Here is a 19,311-nt window from a genome sequence, read left to right on the forward strand (position 1 = left end):
AGTAAGGGAAGAAGTATTACAGATGGCTTTTACCACACTTGAGTTATCTGGTATTTATTTACTTACTTACTGAACAGTATGTGACTGAAGGCTGTGTCATACTCATTGCACTAATAAGCCTTCTTGCCAGTAGAAACTGTCTTATGTTGAATAATTTGTGTCCTCTGACAAAAGCCTTTCCAAATCAATCACATTTACTTGGTTTCTCACTAATATGGAACCTCTGGTGTTTGATAAGAGGCGAGGTGTGACTGAAAGCCCACCTTCTCTCTTGACATCGATAGAGCTTCTCTTTAGCATGTACTGTCTGATGTTGAACAAGATAGGTCTTCCAACCAAAAGTCTTCCTACATACATTACACATATAGGATCTCTCTCCAGTGTGTGTCATGTGAATATTGTGTGTATTCCAGCTGAAAGCCTTCCTACATTCACTGAATTCATACGGCTTTTTTTCCAGCATGACTTTTCTGATGTTTAATAAGGGATGCAGTATGAGCAAAGGCTCTCCCACATTCATTACATTTGTAGGGTTTCTCTCCAGTATGAAATCTATAATGTTGAGTGAGAGATGAACTTTGGCTGAAGGCTCTCCCACATTTATTACATTTGTAAGGTTTCTCTCCAGTATGAAATCTATAATGTACGATGAGAGAGGAACTCTGACTGAAGGTTCTCCCGCATTCCCTGCATTCATAGGGCTTTTCTCCAGTATGAGTTCTCTGATGTTTAATAAGAGACGAAGTATGTCCAAAGGCTCTTCCACATTCATTACATTTGTAAGGTTTTTCTCCAGTATGAAATCTATAATGTAAAACAAGAGATGAACTCTGGCTGAAGGCTCTCCCACATTCACTGCATTCATAGGGCTTTTCTCCAGTATGAGTTCTCTGATGTTTAATAAGAGATGAAATATGACCAAAGGCTCTTCTACATTCACTGCATTCATAGGGCTTTTCTCCAGTGTGACATCTCTGGTGGCGCCTAAGTTCTGACTGGAAATGGAAAGACTTCCCACATTCATTACATTTACAAGGTTTCTTTCCTGAATGGGTTCTCTGGGAGTTATTTCTCCCTGAAGTCTGTCTGAATTCTGTATCACATTTATAGGATCCTTCTCCTATAGGAACACTGTGTTGGTTAACCAGGACTGATCTTAAGCCTAAACTTCTCCCAAATTCACTCAGTTCATGATCTATCTTAAGGGTGGTAGATTTGTGAGTGATTGACATTTCTTTCAGATGTCTCTCCTGGTTTTTTGGATGTATCTCTAATTGGTCATCACAACCATAGGTTACTTTCAGTTTGCAGAAGCAGAGTTCATCTCTGACATGTTTTTCCACTGATGCTATCTGGAGTAATTCTTCTTTGGAAATTCCCTGATTTAGTATTGATTCCTTGGCTTTAGGCCTTTTCTCCCAGTCTGAGGGGGAAAAAAAAAAGACATTCTAGTATTAACTGTTTCATGTGCCCAGAGGAAGTAAAGTTCTATAATGGATGTAAGATAATCAAGTCTTAAAATAATATCTGGGATGTGTAGTTTCTTTCAAGTATAGTGTATATCTGAAGAAGGTTTTGGAGTTATCAAGAAGTGATAAACAAATGAATGGAGATTAGGAAAACCTGAAAAAATAGTGATTGGATTCCAGTACACAAGGTAAGTCCAAAGATCATAAAGATGAGAAGAGGGTAGGAAGATGTCCTCCACAAAGTCCCCTCAGCCCCTCAGTAATATATTACTGTATATAATTGTGATAGGCAAAATAATCCCCCCCCAAAGACATCCATGCCCTAATCCCAAGAACTTGTAAATATGTTACCTTATATGGCAAAAGGGACTTTGCAGATGGGATTAAGGGCCCAGACCTTTAGATGGGTATATTATCCTGGATTATTCAGATGGGCCCAATCTAATCACATAAGTCCTTAAAATCAGAGAACATTTCCTGGCTGGGTCAGAGAGATGTGTGAGAAGGACTCAGCCCACCATTTCTGGCTTTGAAGGTGGAGGAAGGGCACCATGAGCCAAGGAATGTAGCAGTCTCTAGAAGCTGGAAACATTCCTCAGTTGACAGCCAGCAAGAAAACAAGGATCTTAGTTTCACAACTGCAAGAATTGGTTCTGCCAACAATTCAAATGCCAGAAAACAGAATCTGCCCTAGCAACTCCAGAAAGGAACACACCTCTCCTGACATCTTTTCTGAGACCCATGCCAGACTTCTGACCTATGAACTATTAATAAACTTGTGTTGTTTAAAGTCATTAAGTTTGTATTTGTTTGTTTCAGCAATAATAGAAAACTAATACAATAATAGTAACACTTTTGAAGAGGTAAATGATTAGTGATGCCAGTGCTCCCAGAAGCCAGATTCTGAGTCAGTTAGGTCTTATGTGACCCCTGGAGATCTGGATGTTTAACAAGCTCCCTGAGAGATTCTGAAACACAGCCATGTTTGTAGAGCACTGTCAACAGACAGGTATTTATCTTAAGACTAGATCCAGAGGTCACACCCTTGTTCCCATTCTAGAAGGAAAAAAGATCAAGAAAATATTAATATAGCAGAGATCAGCAACTTCCCTCTCTGTTCTCTATTCTAGGCTCCTTTAATGAGGCCCAGCCTGTGCTCTCAGGATTTGAGCACTGATTTCCTGAGATTTACCTCTGACCCAGGCTATGATTCTACCTCACAGATGGACATTGGCACAGACTGTCACCTTCCTCCATTGTGCCTGGGCTACACATGGCAGGCAGGAGAGCCTGAGTCCAGAATTCTGCTCCAAGAGGTGAAGCCTGTCAGGTACTCTCAAGTTACCTAGGAATACATCATCTCAAAGAGATGACATCAACAGACAGCAAGGAGAAATTTTTGCTCCTGGAACCACCTCTGTTGAAGCTCAGCTTAATCAAGCTTGAAGTGTCTTCACCTTGATCTTGACATCTGTCTGTCCTGGCCTATAACTCTTTAATTTCTAGGCTACTCTACTGTTTGGTCTCACTAACTCTCTTAGCCTTGCTGATATAGGATAGCCTGGCCATTTACAACTGTCAATCTTTAGATTCCATCCAACAATGACCATATGACATCTAGTGATGCTGAGTGGCACCAAGAACCCAGAAGGGGTGAGCAGAGATGGGTACCAAAGGAAGTGTAAATGCTAGAGAAGAAAATGAGCATCGCTTCTTCTGACACCAGATATAATTACAAAAGCCTAAGAGTATTCAAAATGTTGCAGTGGAGGGCTCCTGACAAGTGGTCTTACCTTCTCAAAGGAAAGCCCCATGACCAAAGGTTCAGGGCAATTTCTCACCCATGGCTGGTCCTTATTATGTGTGATGCTGCTTAGGTCTCACTCACTCACCTGTTGAGATTTCTCCCTCTAACACATAGGGCTCTTTCCCTTCCTCCATCTGGGAGATCACATATGGTTTAGACACTGGAAGCCCTGATGGTAGAGAAAAAAGGATCATGACTGTGTATGTTAGAGGCCAAGGCTTCGGGCCTAGGTCTTTCTGGGGGAGACCAGAGTGTAGATGTGGAGAGCCTCCAAAGAATAGGCACTGTAAAATATTAGGATCAGAATCATGAAACTTATTATTACAATTTCATATGGAGCAGGACATTTCCTAGGAATGAGAACCCCAAAGACAATGTAAATGTCTGATTCCATAACCCCAGGCCAAAACTCAGCGAACAGGTCTAGAAACCCCAAGCTTTTAAACACAATGAAATAAAGATGGCAGGCCTGACAGGCAGGCTTTGGGCTTTGGAGGAGCTGAGCTCACCCAGAGAGGCCAGGTTCTTGAAGTTCTCCAGCATCACTGCCCTGTATAGGTCCTTTTGAGCAAGGTCCAACTGCCCCCATTCCCACTGGGTGAATTCCACAGCTACATCCTCAAATGTCATCAGATCCTGAAACACAGAAGACACTCTTATACCCTCAGGGAGCACACTCTTATACCCTCAGGGAGCACACTAACAGCCCCGGGGGGGAAGAGTGGGTGGATCTCTGAGTAGAACCTTAGGATGTAGAAGGGATTCCAAGAGTTTCTAGCTATCCCAATGCCCAGTTTTGGGTTTGTCATCCCAAAAATATTTTAAGCTACTCCAGGGATTGTATTACCCTTACTACTTGGAATCCTACCCAATGCCCACTTTTGTCAGTATCACGCTGCTTAGAAATACAATCAGGATCTCAAGAGAATCAGGCCTACAGAGACATTCTGCTTAGGTAAGGGAGATAAATGCAATCCATTTCCTCAATCTTCAACATTTGATTAGAATCAACTAGAAGTAACGGCTAATACGTTTTGCATTTTTTTTTTTTAAAGATTTTATTTATTTATTTGAGAGAGAGAATGAGAGACAGAGAGCACGAGAGGGAAGAGGGTCAGAGGGAGAAGCAGACCCCCCGCCGAGCAGGGAGCCCGATGCGGGACTCGATCCTGGGACTCCAGGATCATGACCCAAGCCAAAGGCAGTCGCTCAACCAACTGAGCCACCCAGGCGCCCCGTTTTGCATTTTTTTAAAGATTTATTTACTTATTTGAGAGAGAGCATGAGTGAGTGTGGGAGGGGTAGAGTGAGAGGGAGAGAGAAACTCCAGCAGACTCCTCACTGAGCCTGGAGCCTGACATTGGGCTCAATCCCAAGACCCCAAGATCATGACCTGAGCCCAAACCAAGAGTTGGACACTTAACCAACTGTGCCATCCAGAGGCCCTTGTTTTGCATTCTCAAATGCACTAGTATCAATAGTCTCCAACTATTTTTGAAACTTGTGGCCTATGATTTTAAAGACAATTTTTACTAAGTCCAAACCAAATAATTTGGGATTTATAATAATTTATCACCACCACCACCACACAGTTCAGTGAAAGTATATCAAGTGGCCTTATAATGAATCAGTAAGTCTTTTGTGAGTTTGATTACCACGAATCCTCTCGCTCAAAGCCTAATCACTTTTCAATTCCTACTCATTCAATTCCTGAATGTGCAAAACTGACAGTGAGACTCTGAATCCCAGGTCCCCACAAGGTACAACCATTCTGTGGGTCCCACCAGGACTATCCTGTCATCCTCTATAACAGCAGTTAGAACACCTCCCATTTGACTTACACTGTACAATAATCCACATACCATGAACTAAAATGCAGATAAATGAAGACAGTATAAACTCCTGCTACTTTTCCCAAAATATGTTTAGAAATCAAATCCTATTTAGGTATTGATTTCATAGAATAAGTCAAAGTAGAATTTTACATTAACATGAAAGTCAGTCCAAAATAATCAAATATGGAAAACTCACTACTATAGTAACCTCTTGTGATAGATTATATTATTTGTTCAGAATATTCACTGGCTCTCCCTACAGGATTGAGTTCCCTGCCCCACTGACCCAGGTATAGTCAAATAATCTGCTTTTGCAAATGGAATATAAAACAGGTAATGCAGGCAAGATATAGACCTTTGTTGGTATAAATCTTAGGGTTTGCTGTTGTTATTACAGCATAACTAGCCTAAAATGACTCATTAAAAAGCTGTACTTAATGTAGAGTTCTGCCATAACAAAAAGCCTAAAATTTGTGACTTTGGCTTCAGGGCCGGGTAGTAAAGAAACTTATTGGTGAAATGGCAACCCATGTAATTTGGTGGTGAACTGTGTGCTAAAACTGTTGTCTGTAGTAACTGAAAAGATGAACAATGTAAGCATGAACTTGCGATGTTACGAGAAGAGGCTGGAACATCAGTAGTGTGAGTTGGTTGTTACTGGCAGAATTTGACAAAATATTACAAGAAAAAAAATGAGCTCAAGAGTTTGCCAGTTTGCAAAATAAAAATGGAAGGCAAAAGAAAGTGTCCAGAATTTCCAGGACTTGCAGAGTTAAGAGATTTAACCACTTCTCATTTCCAACTGGTCAAGACAATATAGATAAGGCTTTTGCATGACAGAGGATGATTAAAACTCAACCTTAGGGAAAGACCAAATCATGAGTGTGGTAGTCAAACCTTTTGTTTAAACCTCTGAATAATTCCAGATGGCTCCCAGTAAATCTTTCAGGGTCACTGAATTGCTTAGTGACTAAAACAATGGCTGTCCCAAGAAAACCCCCAGAGCTCCACAATTAAGCCTAAAAAGAGGGGCATATTTAAAAAAGAACTGTAGGTAAAATTGCTGACACATGGAAGTGACAGAAAACAGATACATTAAAAGCTGATGACATTTCGAAAGTTACACTGAATGTCCATGACTTGAAAAAATCCTTGGGCGGGGCGCCTGGGTGGCTCAGTCATTAAGCGTCTGCCTTCAGCTCAGGTCATGATCCCAGGGTCCTGGGAGTCCCACATCGGGCTCCCTGCTCGGCAGGAAGCCTGCTTCTCGCTCTCCCACTCCCCCTGCTTATGTTCCTGCTCTCGCTATCTCTCTCTCTGTCAAATAAATAAATAAAATCTTTAAAAAAAAAAAAAAAAGAAAAAATCCTTGGGCATATCAACCTACTCAGGTAGAATGAAAAAGCTGGTTAGCCCTCAAGTGAGTTTATTCTCCAATATCATTTCCTATGTGACCAAGGAGGATACTGCAAAAAGAACTTGGGGGGCAGAGCCAAGAGCCAAGGAAAACGGGACTGAGGAGCTCCACCCACAGAGCAGAACAAGGACATAACCAAAAGACTTCCCAGTCCCAAGATCAGTGGTTCTCACCAAGTCTGCCAAGTGGAATTTCATAGCTATTACAGACCTGAGACTGCTGGGCTCCTCCCATGCTTCCCTGTTCTGAATAGGGGTGCTTACTGTGGTTATCCTGTCTCCATTGTTCCACTGTACATTGGATATATGGATTCAGACAATTTGTCCTTTTAGTTCATAGATCTCCAGATCCAGAGGAGAAACATCCAGACCTGATGTTGAGGCCATCACCCCATCCAGGACTCTGATCTTGATGTTCCTACTAGATAACTAAATGGAGTTCTGGGGCTATCTTTTGGGGAGAGAATTTGTGTGGAGGGAGGGAGGGAAGTGAATATTTGTAAGAAAACAGACAGTGGTAGACTCATTTGTTCAAAATATTCATTGCCCCTCCCCTGGCACCCCTCACTATGGGAGGCTTGTATTTCCCACCTCACTGACTTTAGGCTTGGCCACATGACTTGCTTTGGCCAGTGGATTGTGGGCAGAAGCAACACATGTCCTTTCTGGGCAGAAGCCAGAAGAACCATCTCCTGGTTCTGACATTACACTTTTCCCTGCCACATAATATATCCCAGACAGGATTCAGCCAGAATCCCAGAGCAAAGAGGGTCTGGAGCAGTCACAGCCAGTCCACTACTGATATGTAACAGAGAAGAAATACACCTTTGTTACTATAAGCCGTTGAGATCTACAGGCCACTGTTACCACAGCATAACTAGATTAAGCTCTCTGATGTACCTCTGAATGTGTACATCAAGGCCAAAGAGGTTTAAACTCTATTTATTACTCTACTAGCTATTTGTGAGACTTCCCTATTGGTGGGGGTTTCCCCCATTGGCTAGAAACTTAAACACAATGTCTATCATTAAGCTAGAATACATGAAACTATCATCTAGGTAGTACCAAGATAGTACCATCTTGGCATCCATGCTAGGAAACAATGCAGGCTTGCATCTACAGCCCTCCACTTGGTTCTCCAGCCTACTACAGCCAAACCTGAATCCACTTCTGGAGTCAGTCATTATTACCCCCTCTACCCCCATCACAACTGAAGCTGACAAGGACTAAGCAGTTACCATTTGCCAGAAGACTCCAGCAACAATATGAGGTAGTTGCATTACTGAGTGGTTAAGATCTTAGAGCCAGACAACCTGGATCTGAAACTAAAATGCCTTCCTTATGAGCTAGATAACCATGAACAAGTTACTTTCTCTCTCTGTGCCTTGGCTTTCTCAGTTGCCTTTCTGTGCCTCAGTTGCCATTCCTCAAAATGAGAATGTTTGAAAGATGAAAAGAGTTAGTTTAAGTAAATTGTGTAGAATAGTTCCTGATACATATTTAGTTCTCAGTACATTGGCTATTACTACTTTCATCATTATCATTAACATGATTACCATCCTCATTTTACAGTTGGCAAAACCAATGCATAGAGAAGTTAGGTGAGTCTTCCAGCCAGGAAGTAGTGAGTTAAGTCTATCTCCTCACTAATTCCAGGAAGGTAACATCCGAACAGGGACATAGCTTCAAATGGCCTCCCCACCTGTCCATACCCTCAGAACCTCTTTGCCCCTCTTCTCCATGAGCCTTCCCCAACCTCTCCAGCACAGGCTGATTTTCCTTTTACTAAACCTTGAAGGAAAGGCCTATCTGTGCCATTCCCATCTGTCATTAAATCATGCACATCCTCACTGTGACTGGGGCTGCATCCTCCGTACCAGAGTCCTCCCCTTTCTGTGATAGTGACACTCTTTCAAGGCCAGGGCTCTCTTACATTACTTGGTACTCACTGCAGTGCTCATGACAGAAATAAACCAAAGGATCTGAGTGAGTGCATACTGAGCAGAGAGGAGAGGGGCCCTGGAAAGGGGCAGGGAGGCCAGCATCCACCTTGATGGGCTCAACCTCCTGCAGAGCAGGGATTGGGGTCAGTTCCCTTTGGCGTTGAACAGAGGCTCCAGAGAAAAGGAGGCAAAGACATCCGTAGTTCAGTCATTTGAGGAAAAATGAAGAGAACCCCAACTCACCTGGGGCCTGGCTTTCAGGAATAAACTGGTTGTTCCCTTTTCTCCTGGGTATCTCTCTGGAGGAAGAGCAGAGTCCTGAGAGGGGAGAACTAAGAAGGTAAAAGGAGCCATAAGGAAGGCTAACCTCATGGCCTTTGCAGCTCCCAGACTCCCCATGCTGGAGATTCTAAAGAGTCAGTGTGTCCCCTCCACGGTTCTGGGGACAGAGCTGGGTCAAAGGGAGCTGAGGGGCAGCCTCTAGCTAACCCACACGAGAGAGAAGTACACAACCCCCCCCCCACTTCCTGTCCAAAGGCCACAGCAGGTTGCAGGTAACTGAAGTACCACCATAGCCTGGCCACTCCACTGGACAGTTATTTACTGGGTATCCAATATATAGGTCCTACTAGGCCTTTTAAAAATATAAACATGGAGAAGGTTTTCAAGGAACTTTAAATCTAGCCTGCGGTATGACAGGTTAAGCATACCAAACAAGGCCCAGGGCAAGGCCGCAGAGGGATATTGACTTTAAGGGAAAGAAGTCACACCTTTCCCCTTATCCTTGGGAAGCCAGCTCAAAGGTCAGTTCTTCCTGAGAAGTTCCCAAGCATCATTAGGTCTCTGCAAGCATACTTTGCAAGTCCCTCTATGATAGGGTTTTGTATCTGTTTTTAAAGGCTGAAAACAAACAAAAAACTAACCCCAACCATACCAGAGAAGTGGTCATAGCTAACAACAACAAAAGCATGGAAGTGGCAAGCAGCATGGTATAGTATAGGTCAGCACTTCTCACACTTCAATGTGTGTATAGATTCCTGAGGATCTTGTTAAACAGACTCTGATTCAGTGGATGTAGGATAGGGCCTGAGAGTCTGCATTTCTAAAGAGTTTCGAGATGATTCCTGTGCTGATGGTCTACAGAACACAAGGCATAAAGGAATACAGAAGGGGTGATAGTCCCAGAGATTTGGCCCAGTTCTGCCACTGGCCAGTCTTATGACCTTGAGCATTTGCACTGAAGAATGGAAAGTCAAAATGCCCATTAGTGAAGGACAGGAGACTCTAAATTTACAAAGGAATGGCTTAAAACCTCCTGGGTCACCTGGATTGCCTCCTCCCAAACACTAGTGAAAGGGTGGCTACAGGAGGTGCCCCCCATGTACACTGCTAATCTTGTATACAGTTGAGCTAGACGAGCTAGAGGAATCTTATTAGTTAATAAAGCAATAAAGGAAATGGTGGCAAGGCTCGAAATGGCCCCACTGCCCCCTGATCTCTGGCCAAGGACCACTCCCCCACAGGTTTGTTTATTGTTTACCCTCTCCCTTCCACACCGGAAGAGATCCTTTCCCGCCCGCCCCGCTCTCCTCTGGCCTTTTCGGAAGTCTTCCGTGGCCATCCCCTCCACTTCTACCACGGCGTCTGGATACTGGGACTCCATGCTCCTGGGCCTGGCAAATTAGGAAATGCCACAGGGAAGACAGTTGCAGGCTCTGCCCCATCAGTGGATTCCCCGGCTTCTTCCTAGGGTCGTCCTCCTCCTCGGTCCACTACTAACTCCCCAGAAGGGCTTCCGGTCCTCTGCACCCTCGAGAGCCAAACCTGATGCTGTGGAGTCCATAGCTGGGGCTAAGGGGCGACGTCCTTTCACTAGGTCCAAATCACTGTCCTGCGGCCGCAGCCCTGTGGTCCTCCCTACAGTTCAGGGAGCAGGGAGTAAGCTGGTAAGCTGGGTAACATCAGGCATTCCCACTCCGCGCGGTGACGCCCAGCCGACCCGCAGGGCCCAGAGCAGGGCTATCAAACCCGGACTCCCGCCCCGGCGCGAAGCGCTGCCGCCCGGGGCGGAGCGGTTCCACCGCTTTCAGGCGCGCTCTCAGACCCCTAACGAGCCGGGCCTGGGCTCACTAGCTCCGCTCCGCCGCCCTTCCGGGACCAGGCTCCGGAACCCAGTTCTCACGCAGACCCACACCCACAGTGACGACTACACCACCAGGAGGTACGGCCGTAGCCACGCCTGCGACCTTGGTGGCCAGTGCTCCTCCAAGGCCCTAAAACAGCAGGGATTCGGGGGAGAGCCTCACAGGGACACGGACCGGCCCTGCAACTCTTTCCCCTAGCTCCAGGCCCCCGTAGCCCCTCGCAGGCGGGCAGGCGGAGGAGCACTCCCAACTCCGTCACGGACTGGAGCGCGGTGCCCGGGACGGGCCTGCGCGCCGGAAGTCGCCGAACCCACAAAGAGTAAAGGCCACCCCTGCCCCAGACCCTGAGCCAAGACCCGTCCCGAGCCTGCGCAGACGGGCCGCCGCGCGGGGGTCAAACCAGCGAGCGTCCGGGGCGGGTCCGCGGGGCGGGGCGAGCGGCGCCTGCGCCCTGGGGGCCGGAGCGAGCGATCTTGGGCGTGCCGGCCGGGAGTGCCCCGGGAGCCGCACAGTGCGCCACCGACCCGGGTATAGGGTTTCCCGTGCTCTCACCACCGGCTGGGAACTGGGAGCAACTTCCATCTTAGGCTCGATAGCCGGGTTTGGGGCTGTCCAACCAGAAACCATTGGAAATTTGTTAAAAAGAGAAGCCTGGGCCTTACCCTGAATCTGCCGAATAAGGATTTCCAGGAGACTCTCTGGGCGTATCTCCTACGGAATGCCCAGGAGATACAGATGGCTCATTGCTATTCTACAGGCCGTCCCGTGCCTCTCCGTCTTCCTCCCACTGCTCCAAGTTCTGAGTGCGGCGAAGAGTCAACGAAGAAACGACTATGGACTCCTTCCTGCTCCAGAAACGAGTATCATTTAGGACCTAAAAGAAATGTAGAAAAGGTTTGAATATTAAAACGATGGCTCTCAGGAGGCAGTCCTCAGCCAGAGAGGGGACTTGTGAGGACTGAGAATGGTTTATAGACCCTATTTAGGGGTTCAGGGACAACCCATTGAGTCAGGGCAAAAAAACACCATTTTCCCCTCTAGCTTTTTCAATCTGTGTCACCTTTTGCCAGCACTCATGGTGGCACATGGCCAGGATGGCAGAGCAAGTGCCCAACAAGCAAGCCCTCTTCCTCGGGTTGGGGAGGGGGCTAGCAGGTGGGACGGAGGTGCTGCCAGGGAACCATGGCTGGCCCAGGAGTTTCTCTTCCCTTCTGTGTTCTGGAACCAAGAAGGTGAAGGGATGGACAAATAAGAAAAAAATGTCATCTCATTGGTGACTTAGCACAACTAGATAGAAATGGAACTGCTCAGATTATCTTGAGGGGTGCCATCTGTCCCTGATGTGCCTTTTGGCATTGGCCTGCTACAGTGTCTGAAATTTCAGTCCTCTTAAATTCAGGACAGAGTGTGATACAGAGGCTTATGTCACAATGCATATTTGTTACCCAGGAGAGTTAATCAGTTGCTTAACAAGGATGTCCCCTCTTCCAGAGTGCTCTCATGTGGTACTTGATGTCAATTACTGTTAGGGTAGCTCTGGTTCCGAGCAACCTGGTAAGTTTGTGCATTACCCCAACATTCCCTTTTGCTGCTCCTTTGTAGTCAAACATTTCTCCCATTCCAACCTAGTGTGACCACGGATCTATCCCTAGAGTTTAGCCTTTTCCGGAATGTCATATACAGGATTATACAGTATGTAACCTTTTGAGAGTGGCTTTTATCACTCAGCATAAAGCCCTTGAGATCCATCTGTGTTGTCATGGGAATCAATAGTTCATTCCTTTGTACTCTTGACTCCAGCTGTCCTGTAAGGAAGATTGTCCTAAGGAGCTATTCAGCACATCCATTTACATCCTATAGCTGCAGAGAAATGTACTCTTTAAACATGTGCCTGGCTAAAATTCTACTACCATGGAAGATGGACAGAAAAAACGGGAAACAGATTGTAGGAACAATATTGATAAACTAGTTTACCCAGAGGAAGAGCAGGTAGCAAGAGCATCTCAAAGTCAAATTAGCCTGAGGGAGATGGCTCACCCTATTTTAAGCTAATTCTAAAAAACAAAAATGTGAAGGTGCTTTTGTAAGGCAGAACTGAAGCACAGATTGTTTTCTATAGGTCCCCTGTGTGCTCAGGCATCCATCATCACACAACCTCCAACCTTCCTGGGTTGGGAGCCCCATAGTAAAAACAGAAACTGTTTACAATTAGGGCTCAGGAATATGCAGTCATTGAGGGTGGACTAAAGATGTCCCAGTGGTGGCCATTTTGAAAGAAGGTATTCCAAAAACAAAAACAGAAGTAGAAAGCCATTCCAATCTGGAATCAGACCTGGGTATTAAAAGCAGCAGTGTTTTTCAGGTATAGTGTGAAATTGTGCCTGAATATTTCTCTCCCACCCCATCACCCAGCTTCTGCAATTTCCACTCTCAGTATAAGGCTAAATAAATTAAAAACAACAACACCACACAGGAGGGAAGAGCAAGAAAAATATGACTTCAAGTCCTAATCCTGGAAGGTCCAAACCCTTACTACAGTACAAAACCGTCCCCAATCCGGCCCCAAATTATGGTTGTCAGCCCCTAAATACCCCCTGACCATTCATCTTGCTACAAATTTTTTGCACTTTTATCCCCTAGTCTGTATCTTTGCAGGTGCTATTCTCTCTGCATAGATTGCACTTTGTTGTTGTTGTTTTTTAAGATTTTATTTATTTATTTGGGGGTGGCAGAGGGAGAGAGAATCCCAGGCAGAGTCCACCCTGAGCATGGAGCCCAACTTGGGCTTCGATCTCAGAACCCTGAGATCATGACCTGAGCCCAAATCAAGAGTCCGAATCTTAACCAACTGAGCCACCCAGGCGCCCCTTCTTTCTTCTTAATATTCTTTTTCAAGTGGACCACTTACAGGACTGTAACTGTCATAGGCCTTTTCTAACTTTCTCAGCCATAGTTAACTGCTTCCCGGTTGTACTCCCCTAGTGTCTCAGACGTGACACATAGAACATACTGCATTGTGTTGTAATACTTGTACATTCTGGTTTTTCCTTTGGACCGTGGTTCGTTTGGGGCAGTAACTGTGTCTTATTTATATCTAACAATGCCTTGCCTATGGTAGGCATTATAGGTTTTTTGAGTGTAAGTGTAGACTTGTTCCTGAAGTCTATTTTATCATATTCTTGTAATCTCCAGTCTTCTCTGAAGCTCTAGCTCAGTGGTTCTTAGCTCTAGCAGCACATTAGAATCACCTGAAGATCTTTTTAACCTCTCTCCTCAGTGGACCCCACGTATCAATGTGTCCAAAGCTTTTCAGGTGATTCCGACATGCAGCCAAGGATGAGAATCCCTACGATGTCTCCAACTAGGGAGGGCCCTTCCCGCAATACCAAGGCAGACGGACTGGTGTGCGCTCAAACTGTCGGTAATCTGCCGGCTGCCCAGTTAAACAGATGTGTATCCTGGGCTTTCCTCTTCGGCGCAAAAATGTGCACGTACCCTGCCTCAGGCCCAGCCTCGTCCTAGAACCGAATTCTGCGTTTCTCCGGCCCAAATTTCAGAACCAAATCCCTGAAAGTGGACAAGCTGAAGCAGAAAAAAAGCCTCTTCAAAGTGCCAGGAGACTCGTCGTTCTCGGTCTTTCGGGCGGTGAAAACCAAGGGTAGGGACCGGCCCCAAAGATCAGACACATTTCCTTCGGACGGCCCTTCCATCGGAGGACTGGAGGGACGTGACATCACACGTAGGCAGTACTTCCAGGGTCCGATAAGTCTCCCATACATCCACCAACGTTCCCTCACCCGGCTACAGCAACTGGAACGCTGTGACCGACCCGCTTTGGAGCCGTCAGCCCCTTTCCCAGAAGCGTGCGCGTGCGCAGAATTTCATACGTCATATTGGGGCGCGCCGACCGCTGAGACTTCTGGGGAATGGAGTCTGTGAGAAGGCCGAACATTATTGGGAGCGCAGACGTCAGAGCCTTCGCGCAGGCGCATTACTTTCCCGACCTGACGAGGCGCCGTCTTCCTGGGTCCCGAGCACTCTGTGCCGGAGGTGAGGGCTGGGTGTTTGACTTCGAGATGCGGAGTGAGCGCAGCGGCCGAGAGAAGGGGACACTGAGAACTTGGGAGAGGTGCTGTGGGAGTAGAACGGGGTGACGCGGGCGGTGCCAGCCTGCAGAGAGAGACTGCAGAGAGAGAGTGTTAAGTGTGTGTGTTATGTGTGTGTGTACACGTCCCAGCTCGGAGAGGTGCGGACGGAAAGTTGCCCCTCGCCCCCGATGTGTGCGTGTATTCCGTGGACTCTGGGCACTGTCAGGAGTGATCTTTCAGCATACACACACTATATTGCCAGTTCCCAACTTTCAGGTTGGAAGTTTGGAGCCTTCCTCCGCTCCTCTCGTCCTCCTTCCCATAATGGGTGTTTAATAAATATGGGTGGAATTGACATTAAATCTGTGGGGATACCCACTCCGCCCCCTCCCTCTTTCCCAGAAAACGTCTCAGATTGTCTCGGTTAGCTCCCTGTCTTGGGCCTCCATACGAGGCCCTCATTTAAGGATTGATACATCATTTTTTAGACTACATCATTGAACTTTTTTTTTATTATTATTTTAACCATGGCATTTTAACTTTTAAGCTGGTTGGAATCCATTGTTGAAACCGATGGTTATTATTTAGCTTACTGACAAGTTTAATTCTAGAAGTAACTACATCTCTAAGATGTCTATGATTTAAAAAAGGATATTTGTGAATTGAGTCTGAGATGCAGTCCTTAAAGCTCTTGGCTTGACATATATGGTTATCCATTAAACCAATAATTAAAGCTACCTTAATGCCTAATGTGTCTGTTTCGGCTGTCAACATCATGCACAATCTTTTCTTAGTTCAGAGGAATGAATGGTAAAACGAATACTTTAATATCATTTTTTAGTTGCTAGGGCCCTTGATGAGGTGGGACCTTTCATGGAAGAGGTAGGATTTGAGGTGAAAAAAGAAAAGACAGGAAAGAAGTAGCAGAGCATTAGGCAGATTTGGGAGGGAGCTGATTTTAACTGGAGTGAAGTGTCAAGGAGTAGTGGGAGACAAGGGTGGAGAAAACTACACTGGCATGAGGACACAGAGGATCAGGACAAAACACAGGAGGCAGAGTGGATTGTATAGTTCTGATCTGAAGACTGACAGGAATAAAACTATTTGGGGACAGTAATTCTAAAGGTCATGTCCAGGACTAGAGAGAGGAAGGGACTAGTGGCAGGGAGCCAGTTAGGAATGCATAGTAATCCTGATGCAAGTTGTTACAGACCTGAATTAATGGTGTCAGTGGTAGGAAAGGATAAAAATGAATGCAGAAGAAGGGTCAGAAGGACCTGGTAACTAACTAGATTTGGGAGGAAAGAGAGCAAGGTAAAAGTTTGAATTGGGGGCATCTGGGAAAATAATAGAACATCGGACAAAAATGTCAAGCTAGGGAGAGGGGTTAATTGGGGAGTTGCATAGGAGAAAATGTTTTCAGGTGCTGGCAGAATGTCTAAATCAAAATTTGCAGTCACTTGGAAATGCAAGCTGAGTTTGGAAGAGATATTGGGACTAGAATGGGAACCATCTCTGTAGAGGAGAAAAATGGAGGGCCAGGTGGATGGACTTTCTGAGGGATAGCAAGAACATTGTACAAAGACTGAGTGTTGGACAGCAGCCAAGTTTCCAGGGCAAGACTGGGGGAAAGAAGCAGGAACTGGAAGAAGCAGGAACTTGTCAGAACAAACAAAAGCAGCAGAGAAAGATAAGGAGAAAAGGATTATTATAATTAGAGATGCATTGGTAATTTTCGAGCATACAGTTTCAGATGGTTAGGGGTGGCAAGAACAGAATAACATTCAAAAAGAGGAGATGGAATTGATAGGTGTGTGTCACCAAGAAGTTTGATCATGAAAGGAAAACCCAAATGAGAACTCTTTTGCTAGAGAGAGGCCATGGGATTCAGTGAAGAAAGTTTCAGATAGACGAGGGTTGTATCTGTTTGAGGATGTGGGAAAAGAAGCTACTGGTGAGGTGGGAGATGGTGGAGAAAGAAAGACTGGGTAATGCAGGGAACAGATTCTGAGAGGCAACAGTAGTGGAAAAGGAGATAGGACACAGAGGACAATCAGGTAAAGACCCAGAAACGGAGACATTCTGTTTCATTGTCCTCACACCCCATGCTACTATGTACATAGCAGGTACTTGGACATATTTGTTGAATAGCAGGATGAATGAGTGGATGAATGGGTTGGTGTTGGGCAGTAGAAAGGAAAGCAATTTTCATTTATTGAACAGACTGTAAGATAAATGCTTTACATTAAGTGTTCATTTACTATTAATAACTCTCTGTGAATTAAACAACTGGAGGTCAACTTTTAGCTTAAGTAATCTGCCCAAGCCTTCCCAGTTAATAATTAAATGCCTGTGGAATGCTTTTACCACACAGACTGTCTCCTTTGGAACTCACTCTTGTGAGTGTTCTTCTGAAATTGAATGGTAGCCATGGAGGTTTGGAATAGCTACGGAGCAAGGATGGAACAGTAAAAGCTTTCCAGGCAAGGGCTCATCTGAAGATCTAGAATAAGAATTTGAAGAGTTTTTTTCTCCAGAAATACTCTGAGAACCAGTAATAGGACAAGAGAAAACAGAAATGACTCCATGTGAATTTGGTGGATTTGGGGAGCCTTGAGTATCACTGAGCCTACTGAAGCGACTGCCAGGGGAGGGAAGTCAGCCTGGCAGGGAGCCCACGGATAATGAGCACCTTGGGAATATCGACTGCTTACTTAATGGCTGGGGAGTTTTTATGCTCACCACCATTTGTAATGTGTTCCATGCTCACTTCATGAAGTCATAATCCAATAAATAAAACTTTGAAAATTGTCTTTAAGGATTTAAACATTGAGCAGTTTCAACTACAATTTCAGATGTAGTTCCACTGATTTGTTCGAAAAGCTCAAATGCTTTAGGCAACATATTCAAATACTTTGATTCCAAAGTTATTACTACACTTACACTTAAACCTACTCTAAAACAGCAACAACATGTTGTAATTAATATTTTCATTATTTCTACCTTCCTAAGGTTATAACATGACTTTTAGCTAATGCTAACACTTAGCACGTTATTCTGTATGCTTTATATGTATTCTACTTAAGCATCACAATAACTATGAGATAGGTACTTTCATTATTCTAATTTTACAGATGGGTAAACTGAGACAGAGGTTGAGAAACTTGCCTAAGGTCATACAGGTAGTAAGAGGCAGAGGTGGAATTTTATTTCAGGCAGTCTCTCCTGTATCTCTAAATACTAATTTATGCTCCTGTATCTCTAAATACTAATTTGGACTTCTTATTAGGGCCCAAGAGTAATGTTTTAAGACCCTCCTGGGAATGGAGGAATCTTGACAAGCAAGGGAAAGAATAGTGTCTTAACTCAGCTGGCAGGCTGCTGCTGCTGTCTTATTTGTTTCCATTTGTGTATATATCACTCTGCCTCCTCCTAACAAGATTCAAATCCCAATCTCTCCTCGGGTCAAAATTCTTTCTTTATAGTTATACTAAACATGTTTTTCCAATAAGTTTTTTTTAAGTTTTTACCTTTTGCATAGGTTTTAAACATTTTTGCAAACTGGTGTTCACCCTCAAGGTAATATTCTTTTAAAGTTTTGCTTGGCCAGTGTTCAATAACCCATTGTCTAGTAAATATATATTGATCTGGTCTTTTGGTGTTTTTGAAAACTTAACTGTATCTTATTAGTATCTCGTAATTAATAAGACGAGATAGTGGGCTCATCTCCTAAGGGAGGAAGAATTAAGTCTGCATGGTTACTTTGCCTCTTTAGAAGAGCTCATGCTCTTTCTTCCTCTCCCCAGTACTGATTAGACTGTTTGGGGTTTGTAGTTCCTGATTCTGGGATTACTTGGTTTATCCCCATTCCCTAGATTTCTTTTTTCATGCTTATGTGAATGGACACAAGTATATAACCTAAAGATACATCTATACTTTGTGAATAGTCATACAATTAATAGGAAAAAAAACAAAGTACTTATTTATATTACTAAAGGTATAAACATTGCCCTCTTTGTATTATAACCATTTTTAAAATAAATTAATTTTTCCATTTTGAGTATGGAACTCATGGTCTTTCAAAATTCAAACTATTTCATTCAACAATAATAATTTTTATAACTTGGCCAGTGGAAGCCAGAGTCACCTGATTTTTCCTATCCAAAAAATGTGGGAACAGCTCAAACTCTAAATATTCCAAACTGTACTCATTAGCTTTCCCTCTAAACCTTCTTCTTCTCCGTTGCTTATCTCCATGAATGGTACCATTGTGCACACCGTTGTTCAGATCAGTGACCTGGAAGTCACTCTTACTTCTCCCATCACCCTCAGCCTCCACTTGCAGTCAGTCTGTTGTCTGTTCTTCTTCTTCTTCTTTTTTTTTTTAATTTTTTTAATTTTTATTTTTTATTTTTATTTTTTTTAAAGATTTTATTTATTTATTTGACAGAGAGAGACACAGCGAGAGAGGGAACACAAGCAGGGGGAGTGGGAGAGGGAGAAGCAGGCTCCCCGCAGAGCAGGGAGCCCGATGCGGGACTCGATCCCAGGACCCTGGGATCATGACCTGAGCCGAAGGCAGTCGCTCAACCGACTGAGCCACCCAGGC

The 19,311-nt window shown here is 44.6% G+C and overlaps 2 protein-coding genes across 14 annotated transcripts in view; one reads left to right on the forward strand and one right to left on the reverse strand.

Annotated features, from left to right (window-relative positions):
* Positions 1–215: 215 nt before the first annotated feature.
* Positions 216–10,890, reverse strand: ZNF514 (zinc finger protein 514). 11 transcript variants are annotated; one of them, XM_081796826.1, is made up of 5 exons: positions 10,295–10,890; positions 8,714–8,769; positions 3,786–3,912; positions 3,362–3,445; positions 216–1,423 (listed from the first exon to the last, which is right to left on the reverse strand). In XM_081796826.1, the coding sequence occupies exons 1-5, from the start codon at positions 10,311–10,313 to the stop codon at positions 441–443; spliced, it is 1,269 nt and encodes a 422-aa protein (XP_081652952.1). In that variant the 5' UTR covers positions 10,314–10,890; the 3' UTR covers positions 216–440. The 11 variants fall into 11 exon arrangements, with proteins under 11 accessions (XP_081652952.1, XP_081652955.1, XP_081652951.1 ...); XM_081796829.1 differs by having other exon boundaries at positions 8,714–8,788; XM_081796825.1 differs by having other exon boundaries at positions 8,714–8,802.
* A 3,585-nt stretch (positions 10,891–14,475) lies between these two features.
* ZNF2 (zinc finger protein 2) overlaps positions 14,476–19,311 on the forward strand; it is a 16,819-nt gene continuing 11,983 nt past the window's right edge. The window contains exon 1 of one of the 3 annotated variants that reach the window (XM_081796819.1): positions 14,476–14,743. Coding sequence is in view for 1 of the 3 variants with exons in the window: in XM_081796818.1 (XP_081652944.1) it covers positions 14,541–14,664 (124 nt within the window). In the remaining 2 variants the exon portion in view is untranslated. The remainder of the gene's footprint in view (positions 14,744–19,311) is intronic. The other 2 variants (XM_081796818.1, XM_081796821.1) reach the window with 2 other exon arrangements.

The sequence above is a fragment of the Leptonychotes weddellii genome, chromosome 10 (genome assembly GCF_054177405.1).
Source record: "Leptonychotes weddellii isolate Sample4059 chromosome 10, ASM5417740v2, whole genome shotgun sequence".
NCBI lineage: Eukaryota > Metazoa > Chordata > Mammalia > Carnivora > Phocidae > Leptonychotes > Leptonychotes weddellii.